Source organism: Mya arenaria, chromosome 4 (assembly GCF_026914265.1).
Source record: "Mya arenaria isolate MELC-2E11 chromosome 4, ASM2691426v1".
Classification (NCBI taxonomy): Eukaryota; Metazoa; Mollusca; class Bivalvia; order Myida; family Myidae; genus Mya; species Mya arenaria.
The window spans coordinates 6,050,867-6,072,075 of record NC_069125.1 but is presented as its reverse complement, the minus strand read 5'-3'; the positions used below and the strand labels follow the sequence as shown (position 1 = coordinate 6,072,075).

General features: G+C 33.6%; 1 protein-coding gene across 1 annotated transcript in view; it reads right to left on the bottom strand.

Moving 5' to 3' along the window:
• Positions 1 to 1,201: 1,201 nt before the first annotated feature.
• Positions 1,202 to 21,209, bottom strand: part of LOC128229702 (uncharacterized) — a 67,530-nt gene continuing 47,522 nt past the window's right edge. The window contains exons 4-8 of the mRNA XM_052941504.1: positions 11,255 to 11,422; positions 8,054 to 8,155; positions 5,653 to 5,832; positions 4,877 to 4,941; positions 1,202 to 1,452 (exon numbers count right to left, since the gene is read on the bottom strand). Of these exons, the coding sequence (XP_052797464.1) occupies positions 1,202 to 1,452; positions 4,877 to 4,941; positions 5,653 to 5,832; positions 8,054 to 8,155; positions 11,255 to 11,422 (766 nt within the window). The remainder of the gene's footprint in view (positions 1,453 to 4,876; positions 4,942 to 5,652; positions 5,833 to 8,053; positions 8,156 to 11,254; positions 11,423 to 21,209) is intronic.

Below are 21,209 nucleotides of genomic sequence, written 5' to 3'. Positions count from 1 at the left end.
AACTAAAACGATTTTAGTTTATTGTTGGAACTTAGGTCCGTAGATCATTATGTGTGACGTCACAGTCCAATACATAAATCGTCTCAGTCATGTACGCCTATATGATTGGCTTTTTTAAGGGGCTGTACTCCGTATGAAGAAATAGCGAGTAAAAAAGAAAATTGTCGAAAACTGACATAAACTTGGTACCGATGTGTACAATGCATTGAAACTTACTTACTGAAGTACCACATAGTTTACCATGGATTTATTTTTCGCAGTGTTTTCGTATTTTTCCATTAAAAAGATTACTAGATATGTCTACCTAGTATAATTCATTCCTTACGCGTGATTGGCTAGTCGATGTTATCACGTGATATTACCAAGTTAGGTATATAACTTAAATATTCCAACCGTTTTGTGATTTTTTTTGCGAGTTAATCAAGATGCTTAAATTCACGAGGGTGTTATATTTGTGATTTTTCACTTATCAATCGCGAGTTTGAAACCAGAATTTTAATTTACTGATGTTTGTCATCAATGTTTAGACAACTGTGTTGTGAATTAAAATTGGCTTATATATATAAAAAAACACTTGAAAAGAAATTGTTGCAATATAAAAACAGACAGTTTTAAAGAAACAATTTACATTTCTATACAAACAGAAATGTTTAAAAACCTAAAACTACAGTGATATTATGTGTTTCCATTAATGGGTTTGACCTGCGTTTTTAAAGACATTGAGATCTATTGCACTCATTATTCAAAAACAGAATGTCGATTTTCGCAAAGCCTCAACATATACATAAAATACTATCATCATCAGAAATGTTTCACCACCCCACACATTCAGTATTTTATTATTTTTGAAACTAAAACAAGTGTTCGTGCAATAATGCTAACAAATCAAGGCCACGCCTTCACAATCTCTTTTAATTGACTAGACCATTACAATTACATTTTGTCATTTATCAAAACACTCAACGATCAAATACTATCTTATCTAGTCCCATACGATTTTAAAATATTCCGAGCACATTGTTTCCTTGAACATAAAATAAAAAAGTCAAGATTAATGATCTGAAAAAGTGAAATATAACTCCGAAAACTTATCATATTTGCATCAATGTAATATTTTCTTGAACCTCAGAATGTATGGCGAATGAAAAGAAATGTCACGCATATTAGATTTTCACCTTCTATATGGACCAATACAATTCTCTTACATAATGGATATTACAACCTTCTCAATGAGAGTCCTATCATTTTTTTTAATCTCATCTATAACTGTGACTGCTGTTACTGCTATGACTACGCCGTCGGCTGCCGTGTCGATGTGATGTCTTGTGTCGGAAACTACTGGTGCGTAAATGACAGCGATGTCGAGGGCGGTGACAGTGACGTTCATCTTCACTATCGGAACTGCTGGGTGGGGGTGTAGGGCGTTGGTATGGAACAGGGCGTTTACGAGCACTACAAGATTATAAATAGAGAATACTAGGTTAGTGCCGTGGATGGAGGAAGTTTATCTGGCAAGGCGGAGGAATTTATCGGGTGAGCCGAAGGCGAACCCGATAAAATCCGCAGCCGAGCCAGATAAACTTTCTCCACCCACGGCACTAACCTAGTATTCTATTTATCCTGTTACTTTGTTTAATTAAACGCTATAAAACCTTAAAATTAATAAGAATCTTTAAAAGTAAGGGGGACAACTGTTTTTCCCTGTTGACGTCATCACACTCGGTATCCATGTTTAAATCGCCCCCAAAATAGTTCGTAAAACTGTTCAACTTTTTTAGTACGTTTATATTCAAAGTCATTGCATTTTAATACGTCAATATCAATTCAAAACATAAAAATACTTTTAAACGTGCATAAGCATGGATCAGTCTCTGAACATTATCTGATGATGTAACAATTATTCCGCAAGTCAGAGTACAGTACACAGGTCAAAATTAAAGATCACGAGTGTTTACAAACAATCGCAACATATTAAATAGATTTAAATGATGTTGATAGTGTTGAATGATCATAACTGCACCGGCAAAGAGATCATTCATTTCTGTTGTAAGTGAGATTTTGTCATTCACCACAGAAATGGAATAAACTATCGACGAGTATCGTTGAATGCTGTTTCACAGTTTCCAGCATTTGCGGGTGGGGTAAGATTTTCACATCTCATGAAGATTTCAGGTCGATTGTTTTGCCAGTGTCATTATTTTGCATAATGATGGGACTTTATGGGCGAGTGATTGCTGAGGTCGGCTGTTAGTGGTCCATTGATAAGATACTGAAACGGCAGTTCTGCTTTTCTTCTGACATTGCAGAATATATAAAAGAAGTTCGTTTTCGCGGTCACATGACCACCTGACTGTAGATAAACATCACGTGGTCTACTATCCTAATAAACTAAAGTTTACACGGCACCTTGTTATTGGACCGATTTGTATGCAGGTGACAGGATAATACATTGTATTTTGCAAGATGTCTGACTGAGATATTACAAGCAGACGCCTACAATTACTCACGCCAAATCCTTTTATCATCAGAATGAAAGAACATCCAGTGTCGGTTTAGACCATGTTCTGTTTAACAAATTTAAGCTTGTTTTTAAAATAAATATATATATATATATATATGTACGATACTTTATTTTAATCAGCTTTTTGATATTTTATCCAATTATTTTACAAAATAATTATACTGGCTTTTTTTTCTACACGTATGCTTTTTGTTGATCAATTTATTAATACATGTAATAAGCAAGTGTCAAAGTGCAACAATCTGTACTTAATTACTTGTTTCTTCAATATTAGTCAAAGTACATATTATTTTTAAATAAGTGTATTTCATCTAGTAGCTGCATAACCCGGTAATCCACAAACAAGAACACAGAAGTCTATTCAAATAAAACCAAATAAAACTTATTTTTTTCCCTAATAAAACCAACATAAACACTAAGAAACACGAATAAACAAAATGAAAAAATCAAACATGAATAATGTGTACATGCAGCTAATACATGCTAAATTCTTAAAAACAGAACCCAGGATTACCCTTTCTTTAGTTTAACGTTTATGTCTTTATAATGATTGAGAGGAAAGTGATATTCACGTAGCACAATGTTGCATAAGAGTGTGATCTGCTGTGAGGGAAACCGATGAATCCGGAGAAAACCAAAAAGTCCGGCTTGGTGAACATAAACCAAACTCACTGAGGAGTCCCTAATGTAAGAAAGTAGTACCCTTACCACTTCGCTATTTGGACATTCCTCTTATAACTATGTATCATGCTAATATGAATTCCTATAATTGTTCGTAAAATCAATTCTCAGGAGAATGTTTTAAACATGCACGTTGTAAGTAAATGTTACATCTAAAACTACATTCCAGTCAAGGTAATGTATATTGTTCAAAGTGGCACTATATATACTTTTCATTAATAATAATTTTCTGGGGGGAAGATATATATTTTTAAGCAATTACTTTCTAGTAAGAGAAATTTCCAGTTTTCAATAGACTGGTCGAACATCTGTTGAAGTGAAGTATGAATGTGTGGGACTTTTGCAAAAGATTGCAAGTTTGATGCAATTTAAAAACTTATATATCAAGGTTATCAAAAGGGTCTTGAGCGTAATTCTCAAATCTCAAAATCAGATTTACAAGAGTCATTGTCTGTTTCGTATGGTCTTTCCTGCTATCCAGGTTTATATCAAAGCCAAAGAGCAATGTAAGTATTACGGAAGTTCTAATTCATTCATGGCTGTTAGTATGGTAAGTCAATCGCTGCTCCCAAGTAAGTTCAAATTCCTCTATAATGCAGGTTTATGCACAAACTGCAAACTTGACAAATCTTTAGAGCATGATAATACCAGCTGATTGTGGGGATCAGTATCTATTAATGGATCGTGGAGGGGGTGAAGGTGATCTCCTTTGCGACCGATTTCTATCTGACCTTGACTTCTTTAACTCTGGCGACCTTGACCTTCAAGTGAAGAGATAAATAGCAAGAACATAAAAAGATGAAAATCAACAGAATGTGAACACAAAAAAGATATAGATCTTATAAGAAATAAGATCTTATCAATAAGCTTTTGGAAAAATATCATAACATTTTACGATTTATTTAAAGTCCGTTATTTAACTTTTTATTATAATGGCTTTTACATAGCAACATTTATTTGCAAGTATTTGAAAAAGGCCTTTAGGTTAAAGTTGAATTAAGGATTTATATAATTCTATTCCCTGAATAATGATAACAGTGGTATGAAGATTTTAAGTTTAATATGTAGTGGTTGTCACAAAATTTTACTTTCCAAACAAACTAAACATTTTCTCAACTGTCCAATAAAGGTCACAGTTTCAAAATAAATAGTAAAACTACTAAAGAATATTAATTCCATATAGTGATCATCGATGCGTGCGTTGATGAAATGACCCAATTAATTACAATGTTCGCCAGGTAATTGAATAACGATGGTGGAAAAATAAATGTTCTAGTCACCACAACTGAAATTGAGTGACAAATAAAGCATGTAAAGAATACACCTAAATAAATATTACATGTACTATACAATACATATTTTACTATTAAAACATTACATCGTAATCTATTTGTTACATCTTTTTATGAAATTACGTTAAATGTAAAACAAATTATTACCTCAACATTATTTACAAATACTTATAAAACGACTGCAATATTTTGACATTTTATACATATTTGATTAGAAAAAAAATCAAAACATTACGCCATTTATACCACAAAATTTAACAATATGACTTCTAGCTTATCCCAACCAAGGAATACCTAGTTATCCTTCTTCTATCCAGGTGGCTTGGAGAGCCCTTACGTCGTCTAATGGAAGGGCTCCTAGACTCACGATCCCTTGACTTACTTCTACTGTCAGAGCCCAAACGGTCACGCCTTGGAGACCTTCTTGCTCGCGAGTCTGATCTGGATCTGTGGAGAATTAAGTGGGATTTAATTTCTGTTAGCTTTTTATTATACTTTTAGGCTTAGGAGGAATTTTCAGAACGCCTGGGGTCAAATTTTCTGGTATTTTTCCGGACCTATAATAGATCCGCTAATTCCAACCTCTGATAAGCATCTTGCCCACAACTGGTTTGATCTGCAATTGAAACTCAATACCCATATCTGAATTAGTGAACACCAATCAAAGAAAGAGGCACCTGAACCTGGAATCAAGAAATAAATCGACCAAATTTATTAATGATACCTAATCCACTGTACCCCAAAATCTTAAACCTAATTCATCGAACCAAAGAAATGAATAATGCCCTATAAGGAAAACAAAAGTGCCGCAGAGCCAATGCCAACCCTCGTCTGTAGTTTTTTTTTCAATAACACTAAAGCCATTCTCACCCATTATTTAAGCCAGAGTTATTGACCAAGCTGCACATGTAAATATCCTCCCTACCAACATGCACACCAAGTTTCATATCTTGAATGGTTTTGAATTAGACCCAAGGTGAATGTTTTTACATCTTGGGATTTCGTGACACCATTGTTTTCATAAATCATATCAAGCCTGTAACTATGATGTTTGGAAGATCGTGACTCGATTGTTTCTCTAAATCCTATTAGGCCTGTACCTAAGTTGTTCGGGAGATCATGACTCCATTGTTTCCCTAACTAATATTAAGCCTTAACCTATGTTGTTGGGGAGATAGTGACTCCCTGTCATGTCTGCTACTCCCTCTGCTGGGTGAATCTGACCTCCGAGATGAACGCTTGTCTGAAGGTGAGGGGGATCGCCCTCGCCCTGGTGATTGTGACGGGCTCAGCGAAGACAGTGACTCACTGCGGTGTCGAACCTCCTGCCGGGGTCGCCTGAATGTTCAAATTGTTGCTCCATTCAGCAATACCACATACATATTTTATTCACAGTTTACAAACGGAAGTTATTCACGAAATACTTTTGTCATCTAGATGAAGACTTTCTTCATGGCGTTATGCACTTGTCATTTTGAAAACCTAACCAACCTTTTATGAACAGAACAGAATAGAACGTTTATTAACCAGAAGTTAATAGACTCATGTGGCCAAATATTGTATAAAATGACGACAATTACAAACACCATACATATTGTCATATATCGAAGATACTAAACAAAATTAATTAAATCAATGTTCAAAAACTTTATTTCTTTCTGTAGGTGATTTGGACCTAGTCATTTTATATGTGCCACCATAGTCTTTTTTTTACCATGGTCACTTCATATGTTTATTGTATCATTTTGGGGATTGTTTTCTATTTTTTGGAAACATTAATTGCCATAACGGAAAGGTAACAAATAAGCGGAGCTTAACCGTGCAATCTTTAGAGTGCGGATAAATAATAACACTATTTACTTATATTCACGCTAGTTTTTAAACACTGTCCTTGACAACGAGGTACAAAACCGCTTCTTCATCCACAACCATCATGACTTAAATCATACGACTATGTGTAACGCAATTACTCAGATAGCGGAAGCAGTAGCTATAACATACTATAGTTAAATGGAAATGTACTTGTAAAACAGTCATGAACCTCTCAGTTGAATAATGAATATACAGCTGTACAGAAGCCCCCTATCACCTATTAGCAACCGTCTACCTGTCATTACTGGAACATGAACTAGAGCTGGCCGATCGACGTCTTTGCTTCCTTTTCTTGGACGGAGAGTCACTAAGTGGAGATAAAATGTTGTTGACTTTTTAGTTCGTTTTTTGTTTACATACATGCAAACATGAAGTCTGTATTGTCAACAAGCTTATGGCTTATACTTCTGGCACAAAAAGTTGAACCATTTCCTTTCACATATTTGATATTTTTTCTCTAATAATTACCAAGAAAATGAGACAAGCCAGCAAAAGTAATTTTATTATGGTCATGTTATCATCAATATCAAAGTTGCAAAATTGTTAGACAGCAAAGAACATAAATATCTTTATATTATGTCTAGTTCGATAGGCATAACTATTAGAACTTCTCATAACTTTGACACATTCACTTTGTATATTTGGTCAATAAGACATTATGTAAGACTGCATGAAAATCTAATTTCTGCAAAAATGTTCTATATAAATAAATATTCTACGCATAATAATCATGAGTAGGAAATTACAATATTAAATGTTTATGCTTGCGTTTCTTGCATTTTCGACTCTCGGACAGTGGATATCAATAAGCAGTGTTAAACATAATCGAATCTGTATTCATATAAACATCATGCGAGTTCATGTATCTACAAGAAGTAAAATCCTTTTTTCATGTTCTCAATGCGATGAAAATGGAAAAATTAATTACAAATCTGACTAAGTACTGTACGGTTCAATATGTCTTGTTACGCCATATTGTATGACGAAGTTTATTAAATGAAAAGTTCACATCAAAAGTTTTTGGAGACAAACTTGATTTACATTTTTTACCAAAGTATGTTCGATTTTTTTTATCTGTACATTTCTGTTCAATGCGAATCTATGCTTTTGACTCAATATTAAAGACCACATAAGACTTGAAAAGCAAAAATCCTTAACTATTAATGCATGAAAGATTTTCAAACTCCCATATTGAATTGTTACGGGTATGATGAATATATGCTAATGAACAAATGTCTTGAACCTCAAGCAACAATGCTTTAATGAAAACAATTTGAAAATTAACAATTTTTACACGAAAGTAGATTTGTTTTTGAAGGCTATTATTTTTTTCTAAAACAGCTGGCAACTATTTTGTCATGAACCGTACGAGTGATTTTGTGCCTATTTTTTCAACAGTGAATTTTTATTGTTGAATACATTTCCTTCGTACACATTCAGCAATGCCACATACTTCTTTTGTTCTCAGTTCATAAACGGAAATTATTCAAGAGGTATTTTTGTTTACTGGATGGAGACTTTCTGGAACCAATCTTATATGAACAGAACAGATCATTTATTACCCAGGAGTTTTCAGACTCATGTGGCCAAATATTGTAAAAAATGACGACAAACACCATACATATTGTTTTTATAAATCGGAACTACTACACAAACTGAACTAAATCAATGTTCAAAAGCTTTATACCTTTCTGCGGGTGATTTGGACCGAGAGGGGCTTCTGCGAGACTGTGACCGATGCTGGTCCGGCTTTGATCTGCTGCTGGGCTCGTGGTCTGATTCGTTAGAACTGAGGAATACAAGTCGGAAGTTTGTCAAGCGGAATTTTTATCATTAGTGTATTATTTTAAAATATGATACTCCCGAAATGATAGAAACAATTACCAATCATTTTATATGTTCTACCAGTCATTTAATGTTTTTAACATGGTCACTTCATATGTTCTACAACAGTCACTTTATCTTAATTATTTTAAATAATTTGTTGTATCCATTTGGGGAGTCATTTTGAGTAAACATTTGTTACCATAGCGGAATGGTAACAAATAAGCAAAGCTTAACCTCGCAATCTTTAGAGAGTGGATAGACAATAACACTATTCACTCATATTCACGTAAGTTTTCAACAATGTCCTTGATAACAATATTCAAAACCGTTACCATTCACAACCCTCATGACTTCAATCATACCACTTTGTGCAACGCACTTAATCATATAGCATGTAACATAATGTAGTTTTAAGGAAATATTCTTGTAAAACAGTCTGGAAACTCTCAGTTTTATAATGAATATCCAGCTGTACAGAAGCCCCCTATCCCTTATTAACAGCCGCCTACTTATCATCACTGCTGGAGCATGAACTAGAGCTGACCGATCGTCTTCTGTGGTTCCTCTTCTTGAACGGAGAGTCACTAAAGGAGATCAAAATGTTGATTTTTTGTTATTTTCCCGTCTACATGCATGCACGCATAAAGTATGTAATGCCAACAAGCAACATAAATATCTTAATATTTGTAAAATTGGAAAAACTTTTTAAATACATTCACTTTTAAATTTTATATTTTGTCAATAAGACATTATGTTATAATGCATGAAAGTCTAATTCCTGTATACATAATAAGTATTATCCGCATATCAATAGTGGAAAATTACCTTTTCTTATGTTTATGCTTGCGTTTCTTGCTTTTTCGACTTACGGACCTTAAATATCAGTAAGCCATTTTAAACATATAATATATACTATAATCGATTCTTTTAAACAGCTTGCGAGCACATGTTCATATCAGAAATACAATCATTGTTTCATGTTCCCATTGCGATTAAAAAGGAATAAAAATAACAATATTTATATGAAAAGCTACAGAAACAAGCTCAGTAGCCAAAATTTTAAACATAAATCTTACATATATATATACTCTGCGACAATGCAATATTCCAAATAATACCATCTCAATTAATGTCATCACCAATGCAATAACGATATTAATTGATGGATCAAAGCCAGTATTACAGAGACGTTGAAAAACTAGATTATTTTTATAATTCGCCATAGTGTAGCATATTTTATATCTACGGGTCAAATATATCAGTTTTAAAAAGGAAATTCAAAATAAAAAAAATGGATCATAAATATTCAGAAATCTTACCAAGAACAGTATTCATTCACTTACAAAAAGGCCACAAATGAAACAATTGTTATTTACAAACTTCGCATTTGTAAACAAAGTAGCCAGGAAATAAATTTCCATAATGACCCGTAGGCATTAGAAGCACAGATGATGATTGTTTTTATTTGTTTACCCGGCGACAGAATGCCCCGAGCACATTACTTCACTGTTTTTATCCCAAATTATTCCCATGAAGGCTTCTATAATACTAGTCTTGTGATTAATCATTCATATTATTATTGCTTTTTCATGGTATTTCTTCTCCGATAAATTGGAATTAAAAGCAATTAAGGGTGTTTCGCCATTTCATTCCGTCCATTTTGTTAATGCCATTAGGGTTTTTATACATTTATATCAATTCCTTCATAACCGGGGCTGTCACATTACTTTTAGGCCACGAGTGCTAATAAATTGCAAGAAAAAATGTCTGTTAATTTGATGTAAATGTTGTGGCCTTGGATCTTTCAATTTCCAGTCAGCAGGCATCACTATTGAAAGTATTTTTTTCTGATAACTGTATCTATCTTAATCAGCGTTGAATGTCAATACCTTACGCAGTTTCTAAGTAACGTATTATACTGTATATAGGACGTTAGCATAAATAGGACGCAGGCGAGAAAAAAGGTGAACAATTGGGTAAAAAAACCTAATACCATAGATAGGATACAGTGACAAAAAGTCAAAACAAGCAGACACCATTTTTGTTCTGACTAAATAACCGATTGACGATCGTACAATCTGATTCTATCAATATCTTAATTTTATTTTTGTTCTTGTACAAAAAATAATAAAAATTTAAAAACGCTGATTTGATGTGTATGTTTGCAGTAATTTTGCGTTGTTGTTGCTTCCGGCCATATTGTTAACGATAACACCTGAATACTTTCGATGTATAAATAATGAACCCAAAGGATAAACCGAACGTAAATAACAAGAGGAAAGTTGAAAACCAACCTTCCGTTTTCAGGCCCAACCATTCAATTTTAGATTGTAATCGATCATCGGAACATCTCTATTAAATAGTATTGATGTTGCTCTCGGTCGACATGAATTGTAAAAGCAACAGCCGTATTTTGTACACAAATGTTATCAACTTGTCAAGACCTTCAGATATTACAAACACGTGGTATAATGTGTAAGACAGAGGGAGTTTTTCACACCTTCACACATTGGCAGTGCACAATTATGCCAATTCACAATTATACTAAGCACAATCTATCGTACAAAAACGAAACTTCATTTATTAAGACCCACCAAGTATTGCTATCTACACCCGATTTTATACTGCCGAATAACTGAATCCATCAATTGTTGCGAGCTACGTCCCTTTGAAGTTTAAAATGTAAACAAACCCATTTTCTTAGTTTTATTTCTCTTTTATCTAAAGGCAAAGTCGGCCAGAAATGGTCTTCGGAAAAATATGACAGAAGGCTTATACTATAGATAGGGCACAGGCATTGTTTTTCATGGAATTACGGGGCAAAAAAGTGCATCCTATACACAGTATAATAGGTTACGGCCTCTTTCAATTTTTCCAAATGCTGCCATTTATAGGCGATAATGATTCCCCAACATTTTTTGCGACAAACTAACTATTTAAAAATGAATTTTCTCCAACAAAAGAATCAAAATACATCAAATTATACACTTTAAGTATTTGCCAAAATAACTTATTTTGATTTTAATAATCCAATGCAAATGCATCAGTGCCCACAACTTACGTATATTTTTTCTGTGCCATTGCCAGGGCCTTCGTTGCATCTTCCTTTGTCTTTCTGTTGGGGTCAAAGGAGCTGCCATCTCGGTAATAATCGCTGATGCCAAAAGCTTCCTTGAGGCGGGCATTATTCTCGGCAGTCGCTTCAGCAATTTGATGTGTCTGTTTCGCTCTGAAAGTATAAAAGTACAATATATATAAGCTTTCTCACTTTAACTACCATTAAACACCACAACGTTTTACCTATTCGTCTTCGTTTAGCACACATGCAAATCAAAACATCAGAACCAATACATCTTAATGCCAAATTGATTTAAAAAAAAATATATTACATTTTAATATAACATCTTCCAGGTATCAAATTTAGGCAACAGAAACAATCCCTGTCAGTGTGCCATCAGTATAAGGGACACGCGTGTCAGTGTGACTTGTTTATGTTTATCAAGGGATAATGAGTTCAAGGAACAGGATCGGCAACAGAAGGGGGAGATGTGAGCAATGTTATCGAACATTTCAGGCCATTGATGTTAACTATTCCCGTGACAAAAAGATCTAATCAAGTTAACAGTCAGAATATTTAGTTCCATCTTGTCAATATTTCCAAATAAATATTCATCTTATATCCCCTGGAAAAATAGCTTTGTGTTGCTTCCGTTTTTTATCTTAATGTTTGACTTTACTGAACTAAAACTGTTGACAAGCCACTTGATAATTGCCCTGTGCATCTGTTTGGATAAACACGATTTTACTTTTTGAGGAAAAACATAATTGACAAACATTGATAACTTGTAGCCGATATTGATTCAAAACGCACCATTTATTACTAAATGTATTCATAACATAATCATTAGCTGTCCTGCACAAAACATACATGCATACATATTATCGACTATTTCATTAATCAATTCATTACATTAGATGGGGATAATTTAATGGCCATAATATCTTCTTAATTCCATTGTTGTGACTATTCATAATTTTGACATTTCTAAATTGTTTTAAACATCTTGAACACTAAGTTGGTTGATGTCAGTCTTAGTATGTATTTATCAGATCAAATAAGCCGCGCCGAGCCTCACAATATTCAATTTCATAAATGCATACTAAAAACACTAAACCCCTGCGTAAATTAATTAAAATAATGCTTTTACAAAATACAACAGCATGTCTTCATTAATATACATATCTCTTTCCCTAATTCCATTTGGAAAATGCTGCAAAAAAGTGATGACTGGAAACCAAATATTTCGTAAGCCGTTTCATTTGAAAAAAAAACCCATCATGTTTTTGTGAACTGTCTTCAAATTCCTAACCTAAATGCACAATAAAATGTTCTAATTTTGTGCCAGAAAGGTAATTATACTAGGACAATAAAAGACGTATTCAATAAAAACATGTTAAAGATGACAATTACAACCTATCATGATAACAAATTTTGCTGACAAATAAGCCTCTTTTCTCGCCATTAAATGAGCTAATGTAAATAAGTTTGCATTCAAACAATATTTCCGATCACACTCGGCACAAAGTATATACGTGTTTCAATTTGATGTTTATCACTCAGCTTACAGCTTTGGCTAAGAGACTTATGCATGATTTTTTTCCTATATAGGGCATAAGGTTGCAATAACATAACATAACATAACATAACATAACAAAACATAACATATAGTTTATTGTAATCTAAGGCCTCCGGCCCATAATACAGTTATTCATACATATACTTTTAACAACATAGATATAATACAATAATGAACAAGACATATTTTAAAGCAATGATATATCAATAATATTCTTGAAAACTGTTTTAAACAAATGTTTCAAAATGCAAAGAATCAACATGCTTGTACATCAATATTGCATTCATAAGCTTCCGGTATAAGAATAAGATGCATATAAAATAATAAGGCACAGGTGAATAACACTATAGCGAGTTATCATTACGTTTAAGAAATGTTTCTCTTGTTATAAAAGCGTTGTGAATATATTTTGAAATCAGTACAATACAATTTTTTGACACTTCTGACATAATGTTGTAGAAAACTGCTTGCGTGGGAATAGACAAAATCCAGTTAGGTTTGAAATATTCATTTCGCAAGTTTGCATACAACGGACAAATCATGAACATGTGGAATTCGTCTTCAATGAAATATATATGTTCGGACAAACAATATGGGCAAAATCTAAATTCTCGCTCAATATTCAGGTGTCGACCCTTTTCAATCATCAGGAGGTGACTTGAGCACCTAAAGTTCGACAAGTGTCTTTTCAATATATATGATAGATCACATGATAAATATCGTTCAGGATCAAGAGCAGTTTTGAAATGTTTATAATGGACTGCCTTAGGTGAAGCCTCTATATATCAATACAGTTGTTGCACAGCACAACCTTTGAGTCTTTCAATAAATAGCCTTGAGAAATGTTCTTGGTTTCCAATCTCTTCTGAAATCCACGCATAAGCAAAGCCGTTCTCAAATAATAATTTCTTCACACTTGTTGCCCATGTTGTACGACCTGATTCATCCAGTGATTTAAGCATAAGATAACTCTGTCGTGGATAACGGTTTTCTGGCATGTGTATCAGTTTTAACCAGTACTTAATGCAACGTATATTGTATATTGTATGGACATAGGGTTTCTTCCACACTCACTTAATGCAAAAAAGTTAGCAACAGACTGGTTCAAACTACAAATCCGTTTACAGAAGTCAATATGGACTTTCTCCGTACATTCAGAATAACGGTATCCCCATATATCGGCACAATAACCCAAAATAGGTTGTACAATTGTGTCAAACAATTTAAAATCGACTTTCGGGTGTAAATAACCAAAATGTTTTTGATATCTTAATATGTTTGTTATGGCTTTTGTCGCCTGTTTCGCTAGTGTTTCCCTAGTCAGTGTCCATGAGAGCTTTGGAGTGAAAAACGCTCCTAAGTATTTATACTGGGATACAACTTCCAATTGAGTACCACGATAGTACCATTTTTCATAGTGTCTTAGAATACCACCGTTTCGGAAAACCATTACCTTCGATTTGTCAGTATTAAGCTCCATACCAGTATCTGCACAGAATGATTCAATAAGGGTAATTTGTCTTTGTAAGTTTATAGCTGTGTCTGCGAAACTCGATACATCGTCGGCAAACATTAGAGCGTATAAATTACCTATTTTGTCGGTTACAAATATCCCATTCGTAGAATTAGCCGTAAGATAGTGAACTAAGTCATTCATAAACAACGAGAATATTACTGGGGATGACACACAGCCCTGCTTTGTTCCAATGGAGCACCGGAAGTAGTCCGTAAAACCGCCTGTTGCTGTGGATCGGATATCATCGGTAGGTATACGAGCCTGGACGTTGGAACCTGGTATTTTCACGCAAGATTTTAATTGTTCGTACATATACATGTAATATCACTAGAAATTTACCACGGACTCCATTTCTGTACAGATATTTCCATAGTTTTTTTATGTTGACAGCTATCAAACGCCTTTTTAAAGTCCACGTAAAAGACGTAACATATCCCTCGTTGGCGTGAGATATGTTTTTGAATCAATGATCGTAACGTAAATATATTGTCTATTGTAGAGTATTTACTTCTAAACCCTGCCTGGGCCTCATCTATGATCCCATTTTCTTCACACCATTCAGTAAGACGCTTTGTCATTATATTAACAAATATTTTGCTTATACTATGCGAAATTGCTCTATAATTATTGGTATCCTTTAATGGGCCCTTTTTGTGAATAGGGGTGATAACATTTTCACTCCATCCCGATGGAAAGTTACCCGTGTTAAATATGTTATTAAATAGATCAGTCATATACGGGGTAATCAATTGGGAGGTACTTTTAAACATTTCGATACAATGCCATCAGTTCCGGGTGAACAGTTCCCTCGTAAGTGTGCTATACTATCCCGTACTTTACTTTTTGTTATTACTTCATTCAATATGTCACCGTTTACAGGTCGTGTAATATCATCAAAAACTGATCGATTATCGCAAAATAACTGTTTGAAGTATTCGAACCATTCACTGACCGATATACAATTGATACTCGGATGTTTCGGCGCCTTTTTTGAAGTTCATATTGTTTTGATCTACATACAGCTTTAAAAGCATTTTTTGCTATTATATATTGCTCAAAATCCGCTTGGTTATTTGTAATACGAAACTTTCACAGCCTGCTATATTTATCATATTTCAACTGTGAACAATCAACGTCCCACCATTCAGGTTGTTCATTTACTTTTGTACGATAACTTTTGCATTGTTGCCTTTTCATAAGTGCCCCAGCTTCTTCATATACATGTATAAAATCAATTAGACTTTGATTTATGTTTAATAATGATGAAGTACGTTCGAAAACACGAAATAAGTCACCGAAAGTATTCACAAAGTCACTTCTCATCGTTTCCTTCCATTTGTAATAGTACGCAGGATTTAATTTCTTGTCTCTATGTTTTACCTTTTGAGTGTCAGTAAGGGGCCACTTTATGGTACACATTAATGGAAAATGGAAAGAGAACGATTCGCAGCCATTAGCATGTATCATCTCCACCAAAACTTACTTTCTATGAACATTACTTGTGAATTTTCAAATAAAATAGCAGGCCATAAACAAACCATGACACGCAAGAAGTAGGATTCTTCTTCCTTTCTCGGTAAAAACAACACATTTTTCTAACCGTTGCAAAACCCATACAGCCAGGATTAAATAATTCACAACTCCAAAAAAACTTTATAAGAAATAAAGGAGTGTAAAATAATTAAATTATAGATACACTAAGGAGATAAAAAAGTCTCACCTGCAATTGCGGTTTTTATCAAGCAGAGCTTCAACTACTTTACTAAGGGCCTGTTTCATTTCAATTACTTTAATCTGTATAAACTTCACAAAGCGCAAAACGCTGATTGCATTTTATTTCCCCATCTTTGTGTTTGTTTTTCATAGTAAAGTTCAATTCACACAAATATTGAGCAAAAAGAATTACGAAACTATATCACCAACATAATTTTAATGTATGTAGAGTACATGTAGAACATATATTAAAAAGTGCATGTAGTAAATTTATGAAGAGTGCTCATGTAGTACATATATGTAGAGTACATGTAGTACATATATGTAGAGAACATGTAGTACATACATGTAGAGTACATTAAGTACATATATGTAGTGTTCATGTAGTACATATATGTAGACTACATGTAGAACATATATGTAGATCTAATGTAGTACAAATATGTAAAGTCCATGTAGTACATATACGTAGAGTACATGTAGTACATACATGTAAAGTACATGTATTACATCTATAAAGAGTTCATGTAGTACATCTAGAAACATGCACTAGTAGATCTGAATATGTATAAACATATACTAGTACATCTATGTAGAAACAGGTACTAGAACATCTAATGTAGAGACATCTCCTACTACATAATATGTAGAGTACATCTATGTACAGTATATTGTTCACATTTTGGGTTATCGTCCGAGTCTGGAATGGTGGCAAAATAATGGATAATTTGACCTATTATATTACACCTATCCTTTTGTAACCATTTCTGTACAGAAAATCACACAAAGAAACATTCATCAGACATTAGCTGTCGTTCTATTTCCTGGCTGACATTTACTTATATCCTTTATATGACACAACATAAGACGGTCCTGATAACAATTAATTGACTAACTATCTGTTGGCATGCTTTAATCATATTTATGTTTATGCATCTTCTTAAATTTCTTACTTTTATGAATAATGAATTTACTGTATTTTAAAACCATTGTCACAACAGCAAAGTTGAAATTGCTTTCACTTTCACTTACAAGTACACGTTGAAACATCCAAGGGGAACTCCCAACCCGTTTGATTGGTTCCAATGTTCAGCAGCATGGCAACAATTCTCTACAACTCTGCTACTGCAGTCAGTTAGAGTATTTTCCCTAGAGATGAGGTTGCCAATATGGCTGCCATTTCCTGTCACACTCTCACATACATGTATATCATTTAAGTGATTTTCTGATCCCAAAGGAGCATTAAATTTTTCCCAAAATATGTCAAAGATGGACCTCTTTTCTGGGCGTTGATAATTTTGCTGTCTGTGTCGTAAATATCCATTTCTTTTTATAATTCTTTGGTCACATGACCTATTTAGAGACACATGATGATCATCTGATTGAAGACAAGAGGCACAGCCATTGCCTGACCAGAACAATTTTTCCAGAATAAGAACCCCATGGCTGTCACAGGGTATTGTCTTATTGTTAAACATAGCTCACACTTCTGTTCAATGATTTCGTTCTCTAAATTATGAAAATTTAGTATATAATCACTTACATCTAGTCTCGCATGGCCCTTAATGCAGTAAGAGCATAGACTAACATACGTTTTCAAATGTATTTTAAACATTAAGAAATCTGCATAGTTCGTTTTATTTCAATCAGTGAGATTTAAAGAGAAATTTCTCTTTTGATTTAAAAAACAATCACCAACAGAATAATTAAAATCAATCAAAGTCTCATTAACAAAGTAGAGATGCAATTAAACTGTTCAAAGGAGATATTTCATTTATCTATCATGATTAAAAACTCATCATTCTCTTACTACATAATCTACAAAAGAAAATCCTCTCATAAAATTTGAACTTTAAAGATATAAATTCATCACGGAATTCTGATAATACTTTCTATCATGAAACAAGAGCACATCATGACGTTGTAAATGTTCGTCTGCACTTATAAGTTCGCTGATACCCGCGTAAATCCTTTCCTTATGCTATTATTGAGGTCATTATAGCTTTGTCCAATAAACACATTACTGTATAATAGAGTGCGCAAAAAGTAGTCCACACGCCAACTTTACCATTCAAGTAGTTTTTGCTTCCCCTCTATATGATACCTTATAAGGGTAAATTTCATTTTGAAGACGAAGGCTCTCCAATAAACTATTTGAATATTCATAATAAAACATAAACGAAAAGTATTTGTTGCTTTCAACAAGAACAAAATAGAAGAAGCAGGATAGAAAAAACAACAACAATTTAACTTCATGTCAAACCATTTTTTTTATAAGCAACAACTCATCATTCAAAATTTCAAGTACGTCCACCGGGAAAAGGCTTCAGAATCTTAAATCAATATGGCTTCGCAAACATTAAGTTCTAACTGAAACAGCTCAAAGAAATAACAAGATCTGTCCGTAAAAAGTAGTGCATAGTTTTTAAACCTTCAGGAACATTGAAATAGAAATTACCAACATTATTAAGACAGTGTTTCTCTATCCATCCACAATTCAAGGGATTTATTTAAATCCTTCATGCTTTGAAAAAAATTCTAACGTCAAATTTTAGTGTTCAGATTTTAATGCAAAGTTTATTTTGTTTTGCTTAAGGCCAAACTCTGTGTAAAATATAGCTTTAAACATTAGATAATTTTAACAACTGCCTAAACCATTTTCATGTTCGCAAGAACTTCCTCGTTTCAATAATCAACTAGCCGATTTTGCATCCCGAGAAATTCTAAAAATGGGCAACCTTAAGGAGAAAACTGCAAAAAAGTACCATCACATTATTATGAACAATTTAGATCTGATCTCCTGTTGTGAAATGATTTCTAATTGCTTTTGACTCCGAGACCAAAAATGAATGTGGGAAACTGAAAATAAAGAGAGTGCAGCTGTGTGAAATTTATGAGGCATCTGTGTATTATAAATGGTAAAAGAGAATCCTCATGTTGCTTCTATGGTAGTTTTATTGTTGCAAAATGGCAAATGTCAATTTAATGAACCCCAAGGTACTACAATTGTCGTCGGAGGATGGAAAAAATAAAATCAAAACTTGAAATCAGCTTTTCATTTTTTTCGCCGGAGCAGGCGTCGCCTTTTTATTGCACTTCACTTTTTCTGTGGTGTTGCAGCGTTTATTTTAGTATATTTTAAAAGGAACGGGTAAAATCAGGGAAAACAGTGACATTATCATTTGATTTACATTTTTCATTTATTTTAAATGAGGATTGTGGATATTCACATGTAGCCTCACCTACTGTAACGTGTGTGTCTATTTTAGTGAAATGTTGACAATTTTATCTTTTAAATTACTTGAATAAAACAAAACCTGTCGCTAAGGCCAGGGGGTCCCTGCTAGCTCATGTAATTAAGTATTCTATAACACATTTCTCCTGACATAAGATGAAACAATTTCAAAAACAAAACCTCTTGGATATTTAATGCTCAGGTAGGTAAGTAAAAACCCACAAAACATAATACAAATACCAGGGGATACATTAAAAAGAGACTTTGCTTTGTTTTACGATATGATACCAAATCACAGCGGAGGAAATATAAAAATATAGATTTTTCAATCTTTATATTTTTTCAGATCGGTGATTTTCCAAGCAGTAGGTTTGTAAAACGTAGAATAAAAAATCAGTGGCCTTAATTAAACATTTATTACAGACGTTACTTTCAATTTTCTGTTGACTGGTTGTCGTTGGAAATTGAAACAAAGAAATGAATTACTGAATTGTTCATGCCTCCTGAAACACTCTCAATAGCTGTTCCTGACAAGAAAACAAAAATAAAGTTTCTTTTTGTTTAGTCAAACAAGGGGCATAACAGAACTTAAGTTAAATCCAGAGTTATTGACCTTGTTTATGATGCGCACATTGTCCCTTGTAACATGTGAACAAAGTATCATATGAATATCTTGGAACAGTTTTTGAATTATGGCAAAGGTTAAAGATTTGTTCGAACTGATGCTAAAGCCATCGGCAACAACATCACCAAAGAAAGCGTACGACTCTTTCTTTGACAAGCTAAAAAACACAATATTTTGACAAACCAAGCGGTCACTCAAATGCTAGGTAAACCCTAAATGACTTTTGGCACAATCAAGTCATCATCACTTATTTTTTGTATAGGCCTTTTTCCGATAACAAGCATCTTAATGTTCAAACCAACAATGGCGATCGGTTTCTGAGCTTCACTATATGAAATCTCATACTAAGGATAAACCCACAGGTACCATTACTGACATATCTACTCGTAGAAGAACTCCCCATACCTAATAAGATGCCATCAGTTCAGAAAGGCACAGGAACTCTAGCAGACAAAGTTGCATGATCAGAGCTGATTTTGGGAAGACATGGGGCAAAAACTGTATCCTGGTCTTTTTAAAGTCAAGGAATGGCTTTTTAGAATTAATGTACACTAAACAGATGAATGTAACGATCATATGACTATTCCTGCAAGAGGATCAAGGATGACTTAAATGGATTGAGCAGACACATAATGGAAAGGATTTTTATCTAAAAATGATTCCACCTGTTGAATGTATTAAATCAAAGCCTTTGATTTGATAAGTCACACATCAATTATTCTTACAAGAACACCAACCTTATCTGTTTTCAAGGCCATCAAGCTATTGCCACAATTATTTAAGCTTTTCTGTACATGTGCGTTCGTCTGGTAACATGTGTATCAAGTTTACCAGTTATGAGTTATGGCCGTTGTTTTTAAATAACGAGGACAATGCTGGCACGTTAAACACATGTTATTGGTCCTCAATTGATAACACCAGCACCAAATAAATCAAAATCTGAACACCACAAAATGTATGATTTTAAAACAATTTTTCCCGGCCAAGGTTTAAGTTTTCGCACGGCAAGGAGTGACAATGCCCAATATCTTATAAATAGTGCTTCATTGATAGCATCAGCAAATTTAACGCATGAACTATATAATAAATTGAATACCGCAAAATAACATATAATGCAATAGCACGCACGAATTTCAAAATAGTAAAAACTGACATGAAAATAATCAAACAACCTGGTGCCTTAGACAATTACAAAGACACAATAGAAATGCATTTCAATATCTTGCCAATTGATCATTTACCTAATGACTCCCAGAAAAGCTGTATATCATCAGGACTATTTATTCACAA